This window comes from Mus pahari, chromosome 21 (assembly GCF_900095145.1).
Source record: "Mus pahari chromosome 21, PAHARI_EIJ_v1.1, whole genome shotgun sequence".
Taxonomy (NCBI): Eukaryota; Metazoa; Chordata; class Mammalia; order Rodentia; family Muridae; genus Mus; species Mus pahari.
The window spans coordinates 8,990,219-9,005,278 of NC_034610.1; the positions used below are offsets into that span (position 1 = coordinate 8,990,219).

Here is a 15,060-nt window from a genome sequence, read left to right on the forward strand (position 1 = left end):
CCAGTGCTCTAGTGCAGACTCTGGAGACAGTGCTCTAGTGCAGACTCTGGAGCCAGTGCTCTAGTGCATACTCTGGCACCAGTGCTCTAGTGCATATAGTGGAGCCAGTGCTCTACTGCAGACTCTGGAGCCAGTGCTCTAGTGCATACTCTGGCGCCAGTGCTCTAGTGCATACAGTGGAGACAGTGCTCTAGTGCAGACTCTGGCACCAGTGCTCTAGTGCATACAGTGGAGACAGTGCTCTAGTGCAGACTCTGGAGACAGTGCTCTAGTGCATACAGTGGAGACAGTGCTCTAGTGCATATAGTGGAGCCAGTNNTCTAGTGCAGACTCTGGAGACAGTGCTCTAGTGCAGACTCTGGAGACAGTGCTCTAGTGCATACTCTGCACACAGTGCTCTAGTGCAGACTCTGGAGACAGTGCTCTAGTGCATACTCTGCACACAGTGCTCTAGTGCAGACTCTGGAGACAGTGCTCTAGCCACACTAGAGTGCTTCTGCCTCATCACTCCCAGAGTCTCACTTCCACAGATCTCTGGGAGAAAAAATGAATGCTCAGTGCACACATGATATCTATGTGTCTGAATATTAACAACAACCTGAACGTATCTCTGTGGTCTTAGACAGGCGACTCTCAGTTTCTCCAAGCTCGCAGGTTCTCAGGGTGCCCTGAACCTGTGTCTGATGCCACGTGTACCTGTGTGAAAGGCTGGTAACCGTCCCTGTCTTGGGCTCCCTGCAGCAGCTACACGGGAACAACATCCACTTCACTGATGGCTACGAGATCAAGGAGGACATCGGGGTGGGCTCCTACTCAGTGTGCAAGCGGTGTGTACACAAAGCCACAGATGCTGAGTACGCCGTGAAGGTAAGCGGAGGAACGCTGATGTCCTGTGACCCAGCAGAAACGTGGATGCTGGGCAGGCTCCCTCCATCCGCAGCTTCCAAGTCTGACGTGATAGACTTCAATTGGTTTTGATATGGCATCACCCATTTAAAAATTATTCTTCAAGTCGGGTGTGGTGGCACACAGTCGCAACCAAAAGCTCTGAGTGTCCCAGATAAGGCTGGCCTATGTAGCAAGATCCTATCTCAAAGGACTGAAAAAATTCTTTTCAAATCATAAATATTTCAGTTATGTCGAACATGGAGCCATTCATCTTTATCAACTAAGTATAACGTATGCCAAGAATAACAGTCCCAGAGCCCAGTATCCAAGAAGATAGGATTGGGCAAGCAGGCATAGCATTTATCAAAGGAAGGAAAATTCAGGGGGCAGGGGGCAGGAAGGAAAGAAAAAAAAGATATAGTTGTGAAACATGGATCCGAGAAGTACATAGAAATATAGAATAAAGGAGAGGGCTCAGGCTTTACTCCAGCCAGCCAAACCAGAATACAGTATATACTCAACCTATAATCCAATATGCTGAGCTCTACGTAGTAATTTTCAGCTCTGTACCTGTTGCTAGATTAAATAATGGATCTAAGAATCCAAAGTGCTGATTTCTAGGGTTTTCTATAGAGCTCTTTCTTCTGAAGTCAGAGTGTGACGTGCACAAATGTACACACCATACGTTCTCTCTATACAACTGTGAGGCCAGCCTTCACCACCTGCCCTAACACTGAAGATCCAGGGCTTGACGGGGTGGCTCAGTGGGGAGAACCCTTGCTGCAGGACATGTGGGCCTGACTTCTAATCTCCACAGCCTACGTGAAGCCAGGTGGGTAGCACACGTCTGGGTGACAGTGCTCCTAGAGGAGATGGGAGCCAGAGGCAGGAGCATCCCCAGGATGGATTGGGTCAGCTAGCCTGGCATGTGCTGAAGTGAACAGTGGGAAGAGACGGTTTCAGACAAGGTCAAAGGAGAGGCCTGAGGTTGTTCTCTGACCTCCATACCTGTGCACCCACATGTATGCACCCACATGTATACACACATGTACACTCATATACGCACGCACGCGCGTGCGCGCACGCGCGCGCGCACACACACACACACACACACACACACACACAGACTTAAGAGAACAACAAAGTCCAAGCCTGTGCCACCATGACATGGACCCTGCTGGCTCCACTTGGCATGTGTCACTGGCCCAGATCTTGAGGTTAAATAGTGAGAAGTGGAACTGGCCGTCAAGGCAAAACACAACAGGAGCCATTTCCACCCATTGTGATTTTCCAGGCTCTGAAGAAGGGTGCTCAGCACATGGACTGCACGAGGTATCGCGCATCCGGTGCTGTCTCTCGACAGCGAACATTTCTCAAAAGCATATTCTCTAGAGAGGGTGCATCTTCACGGGCTATCTGCCCCAGGTTTCTCAGGTTGTGAAACCATTCATCAGCCTAGGGGGGAAAAAAGCCAAAGCAAAACCCAGCAGCCAAACACCTCAGGAATCTGTGGCCTTTTGACAAACTGACCTTTGATTTCTCAAACAGGAGTGTTTAAACCTAGAAGGGTTAACTTAAGAGCTCTACTGATGAGCTCTCAGCCTTCTGCCTACCCACGAAGGGGAGGACTGAGGGAGGAAGTGGGACGAGGAAACTTCCTGGAGTCCTTCCTGTGATGGTAGTGAAAGTGGGTACAGGGAGAAGCAGCAGGATCACCAGCCGGTGTCACGGAGTGCCGCCTCTGTGACATAGACACCGGTCTGCATTACGCATGGCCGGGGGCTTACTGAAGACCTGTACTCTGCCTCGCCCTGGAACTTTCCAGCGCTTTGTAAGCTTACATGCGCTTCTTAGTATTTCTCTGTGTGAATTGTTTCTCACAGAAATTCTTCAGATAGTTTATCTGGAGGCTAGCAGCACTCCTAGAAGCAAGCAGGGCTGGCTGCCAAAGAGTGCTAAGAAACACATCCATTGTGGGGCCAGCTCAGCTGACCCAGTGCCCTTCTAGAAATAGCCTGCTACTGTTGAGTGAAATGCTGTGCCCTGCGACTAAGCCCCATGGACAAGAGCGGTTGCATGTTCTCTCTGGTATTCCTGCCTCCAGCTCTCACGCAGAGCCATCTGTCACCAGCTTTGTTGGGAGTTAGGACTCTCCTCAAAGATCCTTCTGTGGTTTGACACTGTGAACCCTCAGTGATAACTTTTTCCAACCTGTACACCCCAGGAAGAAATCTGTGAAGACACAGCCAGGCTTACCTGCTTCTCTTTCGAAGCTTCGAAGCGAGTCGTGGGCATGTGGGCACTCCCCTTGTCCTTTCTAAGACTATAGTGGGCCATAATTTACTGAAAAATGCTTAAATTAACCCTCACTGGAAGGAACACAGAAAGCCATGGTTTCTGGGCAAGACACAGGCATCCACATTTCACCTGGGAGCATGCACAGGGCATGTGTGGGCAGGAAGCAGTAAGTCCACTTCTGTGAGGGTTGAACCTTTATTGAGTTTCTTTTAAAGATGAAAGAGCCTACAGTCCATCATTTCCTGTGTCCATAACCACAGTGGATGTCCGCTCTGGTGAGCAGAGCCTAGGCGGGCCTTTCTGTAGCTCTGTGGACTCGAGTAGACTGAGCTGTAGAAGCCACAGAGGCCTGTGCTCATGGACCGCAGTGCTTGGTTAGTTAAGGGGAAAGCACGCCAGAATTGTGCTTCAGATCATCTCTGTTTGGCATTCAGAAAATTGCTCAACGGCGAGCACACTGTGGACTCCTTGGTTTCTCCTTCAGGCAGCCAGCTGCTTTGAGTCTTTGCCTCTCTGACACATCTTTTCTCGCTGGTCACAGGACCAGAAGCCTCAACACACATGGCATACATCGCATGGCCTGTCCCCTTGCACACTCACATGCACACATGCAGCTCAGGCACTGACACCTCTTTACTAACAACCCCCTCCTGTGGCTGAGGAGTTTTGGGGGAAACGTGAACCTGGTCTGCGGCAGACATGGTTTCTTTAGGAGGCAGCAGTTGCGAACCTCGGCCACACGTGTGCTGTTATTAAATGCGTGTAGTTTGTTTGTATCAGATAAAAAAAAATAAAAACTCTTGCTGCCAAGCCCGATGACCTGAGTTCCAGCCCAGGACCCACATGGTGGAAGGAGGTGACTAACTCTAGCAAGCTGTCATGTGATCATCACGTGTGCCCTGTGCTCTGTGCTGTGTCTACCCACACACATACACAACCAAAGAAATCGATGAAAATTGGAAAATTAAAGGGCCTTAAAGTCATTCCAAAGTGTGTCACCCTGTCCTCTTACAGCATTTAAAATAGTTTATTTAGACATTTTTGCTCCCATTCTATCCTTCTCCCTCTGGAACCTTCTCTTCTTTCCAAGAAGTCTCCCTCCCACTTCCCTGTCTGTTTTGCATGTGGCTATTTACTTGAGCCAGAACAGTGTATCTTTGGCCCCCACAGATCTCCTCCTCAACAACTCTGACTGCACCTAGTCCCTGGGAGAGGGCTGGGACCTCACGGGCCTGTGCCCGTCATTGAGGTCTCAGGCTTGGGTGCAGAGTGACAGATGGCTATCTCAACAGCCAGTGTTCCCAAGATGTTCGTGGCTTCCCTGTCAGCAATTGGATGATTGTGTTTGCTTGTGTGTCATCCTATTTTTAACTACCACGGCGGATGTGGCTGCCACACCCAAGACAGGAGAGGCCTCACTCCCAGTAGGAGCCAGAGTTTGGATTCACATCACATCATCCGTGTACCTCAGCGTTTGCATGGCTGCACTCAGTTTCATCCTGTGTATATAATTTGTCAGCCAGAAAGGAAATGGAGTTAAACAGATGCTTGGCCCGAAGATCGTATTTTTAGAAGGACAGATTGGCATGGAAATTTTAATTTTTTCCTATTGAGAAAGCACCGGAGTTCTGTCTCTTTGTCATTTGCTCTAATTAATTTTACAGGAGAAAATGTCTGTTAGAGTTTTTTTCACGTAATTACATGCTCCACTTACCTTGTTCCCAACGTAGTACGATCCTTTCGTTTGTTGGAAGGGCAGGCGTGCATCCTGCTTGCCCTGCAGCTCACACTTGGGCCTTCAGACCCAGCTGGCAAGTGGCTCAGCACTGGAAAGACAGCGCTTCAGTGATGGGACCCGAGAAATACAAGGAAGGACACAGACAGACACAGAGAAGGAAAATGGAGACGTCGGGGAAACACACACACACACACACACACACACACACACACACACACACACACACACGGCGACCAAGACTCGCGTGTGCCAGCATCAGCCACCAGCAAACATGCTTCACCTGCTCAGAAAAGCCATCTTCCTGTGCCAGCCATTGTGGAAGCCACACTTGCTCCAGGCGTATGCACACCTTGGCTTAGCGTCTCTGAGGAGGGTGAGAAGTAGCTGTGGCACACAGGGAGCTTATCCCCATGCAGCAGGGTCGGCAGCCCACCGGGCAGGATGCTGCCTGGCAAGTGGCCTTCTGTGCACCTGCTGCCTGTTGAAAAGTAGAGACGTGACGCGGAACGATGCCCCCTTCCTCCAGCCTTTGAGTGTGTTGTCTCTGTTATCAAGCTTATGCCTGGAGAGGAGAGCCAAAGCAAGAGCTTGGCTAGGAGTAAATCCAACGACATCACTCCCAAGAAACCACCCCTCCAGAAACTCGCTAAAGGGTCTTGCACACCCTTCAGCCACGCAGCAGCCACCTGAGAGAATACCTCACTCACTGATTATATTTGATGGAGGTGCCTTACAAGTTCCACCAAACTATTAAATGATATTCAGTGTAATATTAATATTATAGCACACAGGTCCGTCATGTGCATGCTGCGCTGTAACAGATTAACCAGAATGCGCTCCGGTGTGCCTCCCAGCTGCACATAGGTTCTTATTACAGTCTTAAGGTCCTAGTCGATGTCAGTTAGAGCTTAAAGTCTTTAATAGCGGATTTGTTCGCACGTATTTATAACCTTTCATCAGAAGTTTTCTCCTGACTTACATCAGAAGAACACACGGGAATAAAACACACCCCAGTGAAGAAACAGATCAAGCATTTGAGGTCCCGGGTGTTTTTCTGATAGTTACAGTGTTCTCCCATTTAATATTTTTAATAGATAACGGTTTCATGGTTCCCAGATTGAAAAGCTCAAGGTCTCCCAGCCATGGCTCCAACTCCTCACCACCCATTTCCTCCTCTGCGGGAGGGAAGCCGAGGTTATTAAATAGATTCTCCTCTTCCTTCTCAGAGTTATTTATGTGTTCCCAAGGAAATGCATGTGTCTGACTACATTCCTTCTCTGCTTCTAACTCAAATGGCAGCGTAGGACGCACCTGCGATGCGTTTCCAACTCGAAGAGTGTCCCTGGCAGTAGACAAGAGCCTTCCTCCTGTTATTCCGCATCCTTTGTGAGGAGGCCGGATTGATGTTAGGAGTGAACAGCTTTCTCATGAAATGCCTTTGAGAGAAGAAAATATCCATCTGCCACTAAATTGTTTATGCCCATAAATGTATTGCAAAGGGAGTATGCTGGGGAGGGGTCACCCACAGTAGCGAGAGTGGGGAGGCTTTTAAACTAGATGGTGCTAGTGCATCAGGGCACAGAGTGCTGCTGGGGGTGGAGAGTTTATGAGCTGTTCCCACCCTAAGTGCTCTCCATCCCACACACATGGATCCTCTCTCCCCACAAACGTAGGCGGCAGGTCACCCTCGAAGGTATCAGAGCCATCAAGTAGCTCTGTTGGGACTCCTGTTTCAAAGGCACGTGACATTCATGGCTTATGCTTACGGTCCCATATAAGGGGAAGGCGCCCATCTTCCTGGAACTAGACAGCTTTAAATGCTATTCCAAGGCACTGTGCAGAACACTGGGCAGAAGGAGGAACCCACATGAAAGGGGTGTCTGGTTGGCCTGAGTTATGGAAATGCACCTTGCTCAGCCTCCAGCAGCTATCTGGGAGGACCTGCTGCTTTACCTCATTTTGTGCCTGGCCTACAGCTTCCTGGACAAAGCAGAGGTGCCCAGTGATTGGAGGCTCACTTTGAAGGAGTGGGGAACTTCACTGTCCAGGGTTCAGCGGCAACAATAGGCTGCGCTACTTGCTAGTGCCTGGGTGAACTCTCCGTGCCTGCCCTGCTGCATCGGGCCTTTTGCTATCTTGAGGTTCAGTCTGAGGGTTGGCCTCCACTTCCTTGCGCTATTGGGGATCGTCTTGTACATGCTAGACATTGTACATGTTAGACATTGTGTGTGCTAGACACGCACTCTGCCACCAAGTTACATCCCTAACTACATTTCCTCCTTTTCAACGTTGTACTCAGAGGCGGGGTCTCCTTAAGTTGCCCAGACAGGCCTACCACTTGCAGTCTTCCTGTTACATGCTCCCTGGTAGCTGGTCTTACAGATCTGGTTTCCTCTTTTGAATTGGACTCTTTTTGCTTGCTGACAAAGGGGAGACTAGAGCTACACTTCTGAGTAGCTTTAAGTGATCTTGGTTGAGTGCTATGGGGTCGTGGGCAGCTGTGCAGTGGCTCTCCGGAGCCTCAAGTTTATTATCTGCAATGGTCCATCAAGGCCAGCAGCAAACCTCTTACCGCTACCTGCTGTGTGTCCTTCAGATCATCGATAAAAGCAAAAGGGACCCCTCAGAGGAGATTGAGATCCTCCTGCGATATGGCCAGCACCCCAACATCATCACCCTGAAAGATGTAAGTACTGCGTAGCAGTCCCTCCTTAACCTTTTGCTTCAACTGACATAAAATCCTACCGTTTGCGTAGTACAAGGTCTCTCATGTTGCCCGTCTTTGATGTGCCCAGGATCGTATTCCTTGCCACCCAGGAATCTCTGATGGCTTTGGTGGCTGGCCATCCTAACCTGGGTGCATGCACTTGTAACTGGTTATATACATACCTCTGGATAGTCCCCCACTCTCCCCAAGCTTGCCGTGTACAAGCCTGAAGTGACCCATCTGTGTGCATCAGAATAGGAATGTTATTCCTTGTCAATGAGTCACTCCTGGCTGACAGATGCATAGTGGCATGAGGGTCGCAGGTCCCACCAAGTCCTGGCTGTGGAGATTTTTAGAGCCTCCTTTGGGCCTTCCAGGATGAGGAGATTGGAGCAGAAGACAGCCACATCAAGCCAGTATGCAAGGCCACTCTACTCCATGAAGCCTCAAGTGTAGCTATGGGTTTGGGGAGAAAAGAAGATTCCTCTTCTTGTCCTTACTCTTGGTGTAGCCCCTGGTACTACAGTGTCGCTTGGGCAGCAGCTCCCAGAATAGAGATCAACGCCAGGGGATATAGGCAATGAATGCCTCATATTCAAAAGCTTTGATGGAGCCAGCTCCATCTCCTGGGGATCTCAGATACCTCACTGCACAGTGTGGTATGCTGACTGCATTCTTGGTTTATGTGTAAGATTCAGAACCTAAACCGGCTCATCCATACACTCAGAGCTCCCTTCTGCTCTGTCGGAAGCAAGCAGCCCAGGTCTGAGATGGCATCATCTTTCCACCTTCAAAATAGAACAGTGGGTTCATAAGCCCAAAACAAACACGGCAGAATTAGCTTCACACCTTTTACACAGGTCAAAGTCAGGTAAATTATTTTAGTAGCTTGCTGTGGAAATTCGTTGATTCAATTATTATCACTGAGATAAAAATAAGCATTTAGGCCTGCCACCTCATTTATACTGTTCTCAGGGCTTGGGCTCACATGTGTGTGGTAACAGGGATACATGTATGATCTCCGTATATACAGGGGGATACACGTGTGATCTCCATGTATACAGGTGGGGATATACATGCGACCTCCGTATCTACAGGGGACAAAAGTAGGCAGAGTTTAAATTTTGTTTTTCATTTTTAAACCAAGTTTAAAGCTAGTGCAGGCAAAAACTGTGTCTTTCTTAGAGCCATGTCCTGTCCCCTGCAGACCTGCAGGGCCAACACATACACTCTGACTTGACCTCTGAAACTGTATGTGCGATGATAGTTGAGAAGCCGTGTCCTTGGGGAGTGCTGTCGCTGATGTCACGTTTCTCTGAGTGCCTACCACTCAGAGACTGGCAGTATCACTCTCCGGCACATCCCAGCCAAGCAACCTTTCTCCACCTCTGTGCATCCTATCTATGGCCCAGCCTGCTCCTTCCCCAAGATGTCAAAGCTGAAACCTTCCTAAGAAGAGTCACTCTTGTGTGGGTGGAATGGTTACTTGCCGTCTTGGAATTGTCAAACAACTCGATCTTCCTCCTAGGGCACCAGCCCCCAGCTTCTCTCTGACACCCCATTTGGAGCCCTTGCTCCTGCACATATCCAAGGCCCTGAGGAGGGCAGCCATGGCGCCATACAGACAGCTGAGCACTTCCCCTTGGCTTCCAGGTCTACGATGATGGCAAGTACGTCTACCTGGTGATGGAGCTCATGCGAGGCGGGGAGCTGCTGGACCGTATCCTCCGTCAGCGGTGCTTCTCAGAGCGTGAGGCCAGTGATGTGCTCTATACCATCGCCAGGACCATGGACTACCTGCACTCCCAAGGGGTATGGCTGAGGCCAGGGTGCCATAGCCTGCAGAAACAAGACGTGGCTAGGTGGGGCTACTTGCACTCCCAGTGGCAAGACACAGGCCAAGACGGTGGACCAGCCTGTGGACACAGCTGGCCCAAGTCTGACTTATGAGGAATTCTGAGAAGGGAGGAAGGACCATAGGGAAGGGTAGAGGTAAAAACTGGGGGAAAGGTGGAAGGAAAGATGGAGGTATGGCGTGGGGAGGGTGAAGGATGAGGGAAGGATGAAGGAGATGCTAGCCACACAGGATGGAAGGAAGGATGAAGGAGAAGCAGGTAGGCAGCGGGTGACTCAATAGGAGGGTAGATGCAAGACCATGGAGTCACCGAGCTGTAGACGCAGGAGTGGGACACCTTTATAAACTGACACCTTGCCTGTAGGCAGACAGAAGGGCAAGGCTTTCCTGTATCCTCTTCAACTTCATCAGCTCTAAAGAATCAACGTACCCAAGTGATGTACATTTGCTGTGATGTGGTCTCCAATCCTTTATGGGTCTAAAGTCATTTGAACACTTGGTATATACAGGAACCAAGTTAATAAATTGTGTGAACCAGTTGTAGCGAAGAAAATTTGATGCTCTGTCCTTGATAAAGAGAGACTTAGGGTTTTCATTACTTTTGATACACAAAGCTAAACAGAAAGCTAACAGTTGGCCCGGGCCCAGGCCGCACCAAGCTCTCCATGAACTCACTTCTAAAGCCTGGGCCATGTGTTTTGTATGTCTTAAAAGACCAAGCACAGGTTGGTTAAGGACCCACCAGGGCAGCACTGCAGAACTCAGGCCACATTCCAAGTCTCAAGGATGGAACCTAGCAAAATATACTTTCTGCATCTTTTCTTCCTTCCTCCCTCTCTCACCTCCATCCTTCCCACATCCTTCTCCTCCATCCTTCTTCATCCTTCCTTCCATCCTGTGTGGCTATCATCTCCTTCATCCTCCCTCATCCTTCACTCCACCCTGTTCCTCCATCTTCCCTTCTACCCTTCCCCCATTCTTCACCTCCACCCTCCCCTGTGGTCCTCCTAAAGTGGACTTGGGCCAGCTGTGTCCACAGGCTTGCCAGATCTTGCCAGATCACACAGTGGGTCCACTTTTTGTGGCTTCTTTGAGATCCAGAAGTTTTACAGCAGTTTCCCAGTAGCCATATTCTAGCATTATCTTGAGTGTGAGTTTCCCCACACATTCCTCTGCTTAAAGAGGGAAGTAAGGGATGGAGACATGCCCTTCACTCTCCCGTAGCCTGCCATCAGTGTCTGGAAGCCAGGTCTGGTTGCCCAAGTGTGTCACTTCAATCTTCCTAGCAGAGCCTGTCATTGCTCCACAAGAGGACAGCTGGGGTGTTCAGGTTCCAAGCCTCATGATGACACACCACATGTCTACACAGGGACTGAAGGCCTCACTTTGCACCCTAAATAGCTTCTTTGTTTTGAGGGATCAGTGGCCCTCCTGTTGTGACAGCTGTCACTGTAACAGAGGGATATACTCGAAGTCTGTGCCTTGGATGGTGCAGGTGTGGTCTGTGCAGCCCCGAGCCCCTCCCTCTGCTGCCAGGAGTCAGTATGCCTGTGACAGCGATCCACTGGTGATCCTGGCACCTGTGACAAGTGGCCCGTGCCTGGGATGCCCCCAAACCTCCTGGTTGAACATAAAGCACAGGAACCTTTTTATCTCTGTAGCCAGAGCTGCCTGCCACAGGCCCTTCTGTGGCATAGTGCCAGCAGCTGCTCCTATGTAAGCTTGTGTTTATTCAGTCATGTGGTCCTTTTGCGTGAAGGCAAACCCACAGCCTTCACAGGGTACTTGGCTCTGAGTGGCCAGCAAGACAGGGTGGCCCCTCAGAAGAACACAGACATTTCCTCCTGCCCTACTAATGAGTCCTCAGGTGGCCCTTGTCTCCCGCCCACCCTCCTTTTCTCTGCCCCTCAACTCTGACTAATCATGCTTTCTGCCTTCCAGGTTGTCCATCGGGACCTGAAGCCAAGTAACATTCTGTACATGGATGAGTCTGGAAACCCCGAATCTATCCGCATCTGTGACTTTGGGTTTGCCAAACAGCTTCGAGCGGAGAATGGGCTGCTCATGACCCCCTGCTATACTGCAAACTTTGTAGCTCCCGAGGTATATAGTCCCCCAAACCCAGGGAAGACAGATTTGCCAGGCTGAGGAAAGCACCCTTTCTTGTTACCAGGGTAACTAGAGCGCTCTGGGCACTGAGGCAGCACAATGGGCTCAGCGGTGTCCTCAAGAGATGAAGTCAAGCCTGCTGTGGAGGGAGGGGGGGGGCCTCTGGAATCAGCCAATCCTACTCAATCACCTTGAGCATTTTATTTTCCATTGGAAAATCTTAAATGGTGCTGGTGCACTGTGGCTCTTGTATAGAGCAGTGATTTTCAACTTTCCTGATGCTGCGACCCTTTAAATTAGGTGACCCCATTAGGTGGTGACCCCCCCAACCATCACATGATTTTGTTGCCACTTCATAACTGTTTTTGCTAGTTATGAATTGTAACATAAATATCTGTGTTTTCTGATGGTCTTGGGTGACCCTTGTGAAAGAGTCCTTCGATCCCCAAAGGGTCGCCACCCACAGGTTGAGAGCCACTGCTCAAGAGTTTCCTTGACAACAAGTCAGCATCCATCCAACTTGAAAACATTGGGGTCCCACAATACCGCGCAACTGAATGCACACGTGTGTGCAAGGGACCCACTCTGCTCCTCACTGCGAACCTCACAGGATGATAGAAGGACACCTTGTTCCTCTTGTCAGTGTCCTGAGGCCAGTCCCAATAGTTTCTACTCATTGTACTGTGATGATGAGGCTGGTTTCTTGTTCGAGTTGATGAGGAAGTAGGACCAGGTAGCAGCAGGGGGGGGGTGGTGGTGGCTGATGGAGTCAGGAGAGGCTCCGGTGTGAAAGGGGCTTTCGACCCTGTGTGGCGCCTTCTCAGTAGAACGCTCAGATCTGCTCCGAGTCCTAAGGAGGACCCTCCTGCGTGCCTCGGCAGACCCAGGTCCGAGAATGACTGAGAAGCAATCTTAAGTTATGCGGGGGCTGTGTGTGAGCAGCCTTGGTCCCTTTGGACACGGCTGGTTTGAAGCTCTGATTGTGCCTCTTTTGGGTGTCGTTAATGCTGACAGAGTACATGCAAGTACCCTCATCTGATAGATTTAGGAAAGAAAAGCTAATGCAGTATTTGCATGACTCTGGGAGGCCACTAAGCCAGGAACTTGGAAGTATGTACTTCATTCAGCCTGAGATACCCATCATGTACCACAGCACTTAATGGCAGGAGAGCAGTGAGGAAAGCAGGCCCCTCGCTCTCACCCGGGAAGAAACTGAACACAGAGTTCAGGCCAGTACAGCAGTCCACAGTGATCCATGATTACAGCTTGGGTTCGTCCCCGTCACCCAAATATGAACATTTCCAACAATCACCCCAATGTACACATGTGTGATGTGATGATGCAGAATCCTTCCTAAGTAATCCTTCAACTAAGACATTGGTACAGTGACACACATCTGTTGTCCGCTGGAAATCTCTGGAGGCTGAGGTAGGTCAGGGGGCTCAAGAAGACATGATAAGATCTCATCTCAAAACATAATCCAGCGATTCCACTGCTAGGTACACACCCTCAAGAATTAAATATGTCTGTCCATCCTTGTGTATGCCAAGTATCTGCGAAGTATATGCCACTGGCTGATAAACAAGATATGTGTGCACACATACCATAATGTTACTCATCCCTCAAAGGCCAGGAACGCTGACCCCTGCCACAGCGTGAATGGACCCTGATGACAGGGCTCAGAACACAACTCTTAAAACAAGGTAGTCACAACAGACAGACAGAGGCGGAGGAGGCACTCTGGGTGTAGTTGGTACAGTGCAAGTCTAGCATTCATGAAGCCCTGGGCTCAATCCCCAGTACCACGTAAACCAGGCACAGTAGTGCATTTTTATCCCAGCTCAGAAGAGATAGAGACAGAAGGATGGTAAATTTAAGGTCATTCCTGTCTATACCGTGAGCTCCAGGCTGACACCGCATGATAGCACTTACACGGGGTTTCTCGCAAGGCCAGATTCACAGAGTGCATTGAGTGCGGTTGGCAGGGACTGAGTTGACCAGAAGAGAATTTGTACTTAACAAGGACCAGGTTTCAGTCTGGGAAATGGGTCACTGGAGGATGGCCGCACTGCACCATGGATGTTCACTGAATGGTCTCCCTAAACGTGGCCAATATGGTAAACTGCAAACAAAACTTCTTAAAACCATGAGTCGGGCAAGGGCTATGCCTCACTCCTCTGTCCCTGTGGGGCCCGTGCTACGAAACAGAAGGGAGGACTGCCCAAGGCCAGCCCGTGGTCCACTTAGGAACGCCTACGCTGAAGTGGAGCTGCCCAGTGCAATCCTGACCATGCCTGTTCTTCCTCCAGGTCTTGAAGCGGCAAGGCTACGATGCAGCGTGTGACGTCTGGAGCTTGGGAATCCTGCTGTACACCATGCTGGCTGGGTAATGGAGGGCCACCCAGGGTGTTCTTAGCATCAGGACTGGAGGCTTCACCCCCCAACTCCCTGGTGTTTGGGTGTAAACGAATACCAAGGCATCTGGGTTAGGGTGAATATTCAAACCCTGCTGCATATTCAATATTCAACCTTGACTATGTCAAGGTTGTGGACCATGACTACACTTGACATCCATGATGTGACCTTTGTAAGTGCAAGACTCAGCCTGTCCAAGAGCCGAGACTTGGTGGTAGACCAACACATGGGTTCCTCAGACTTCACACCCTAGGTTCCTGGCCACTGAACCTCTCTGTCATCATGGAATCCCAATCTTCAGGCAGACCATTTACCATCCCGACACCAGTGGGACCTAGAAGGGCTCAAAAAGGATGCACACTCAGGCCGAGAGGACTTCCCTGTCCGTCTTATTGACTTGTGGCTCTGACCAACTGAGGAAGGTGGCCTGGTGTTAGGACATGTCCTGGCATGAGCCCCGGACTCAGAAAAGAAACAGACATTGTCCCCTCGTCAGAAAGCACTGGTGTGGAGCTGTGAGCTCAGGGTATTAATTCTCTTCCCACACAGGTTCACCCCGTTTGCCAATGGCCCAGATGATACCCCTGAGGAGATTCTAGCAAGGATTGGCAGTGGGAAGTACGCCCTTTCTGGAGGAAACTGGGACTCCATATCTGATGCAGCAAAAGTGAGTGTTCTTCCCAGTATGCATACCTCCTATGCCGGTCCTTCTGCAGCAGGAATAGTTTGTGAAGAAGATGGAAATGTCGCTCGTTCATACAAACTTTATAAACATTATGAAATGATAGACTTTTATTCTCAGAGTGATTCCTGCATTATTTTTTTTAATTATTCTATTAGATATTTTCTTCATTTACATTACAAATGCTATCCCGAATGTCCCCTATACCCTCCCCCCCGCCCTGCTCCCCTTCCCACTCACTTCCACTTCTTGGCCCTGGAGTTCCCCTGTTTGGGGCATGTAAAGTTTGTAAGACCAAGGGGCCTCTCTTCCCAGTGATGGCTGACTAGGCCATCTTCTGCTGCATATGCAGCTAGAGACACGAGCTC

At 49.9% G+C, this 15,060-nt stretch overlaps 1 protein-coding gene across 3 annotated transcripts in view; it reads left to right on the top strand.

The window, feature by feature from the left end:
• LOC110337879 (ribosomal protein S6 kinase alpha-2) overlaps positions 1–15,060 on the top strand; it is a 171,924-nt gene that overhangs the window by 149,021 nt on the left and 7,843 nt on the right. For all 3 annotated transcript variants that reach the window (XM_029532883.1, XM_021220936.2, XM_029532882.1), the window contains exons 14-19: positions 742–867; positions 7,521–7,610; positions 9,285–9,443; positions 11,428–11,589; positions 13,905–13,981; positions 14,560–14,677. In XM_029532883.1, the coding sequence (XP_029388743.1) occupies positions 742–867; positions 7,521–7,610; positions 9,285–9,443; positions 11,428–11,589; positions 13,905–13,981; positions 14,560–14,677 (732 nt within the window). The remainder of the gene's footprint in view (positions 1–741; positions 868–7,520; positions 7,611–9,284; positions 9,444–11,427; positions 11,590–13,904; positions 13,982–14,559; positions 14,678–15,060) is intronic.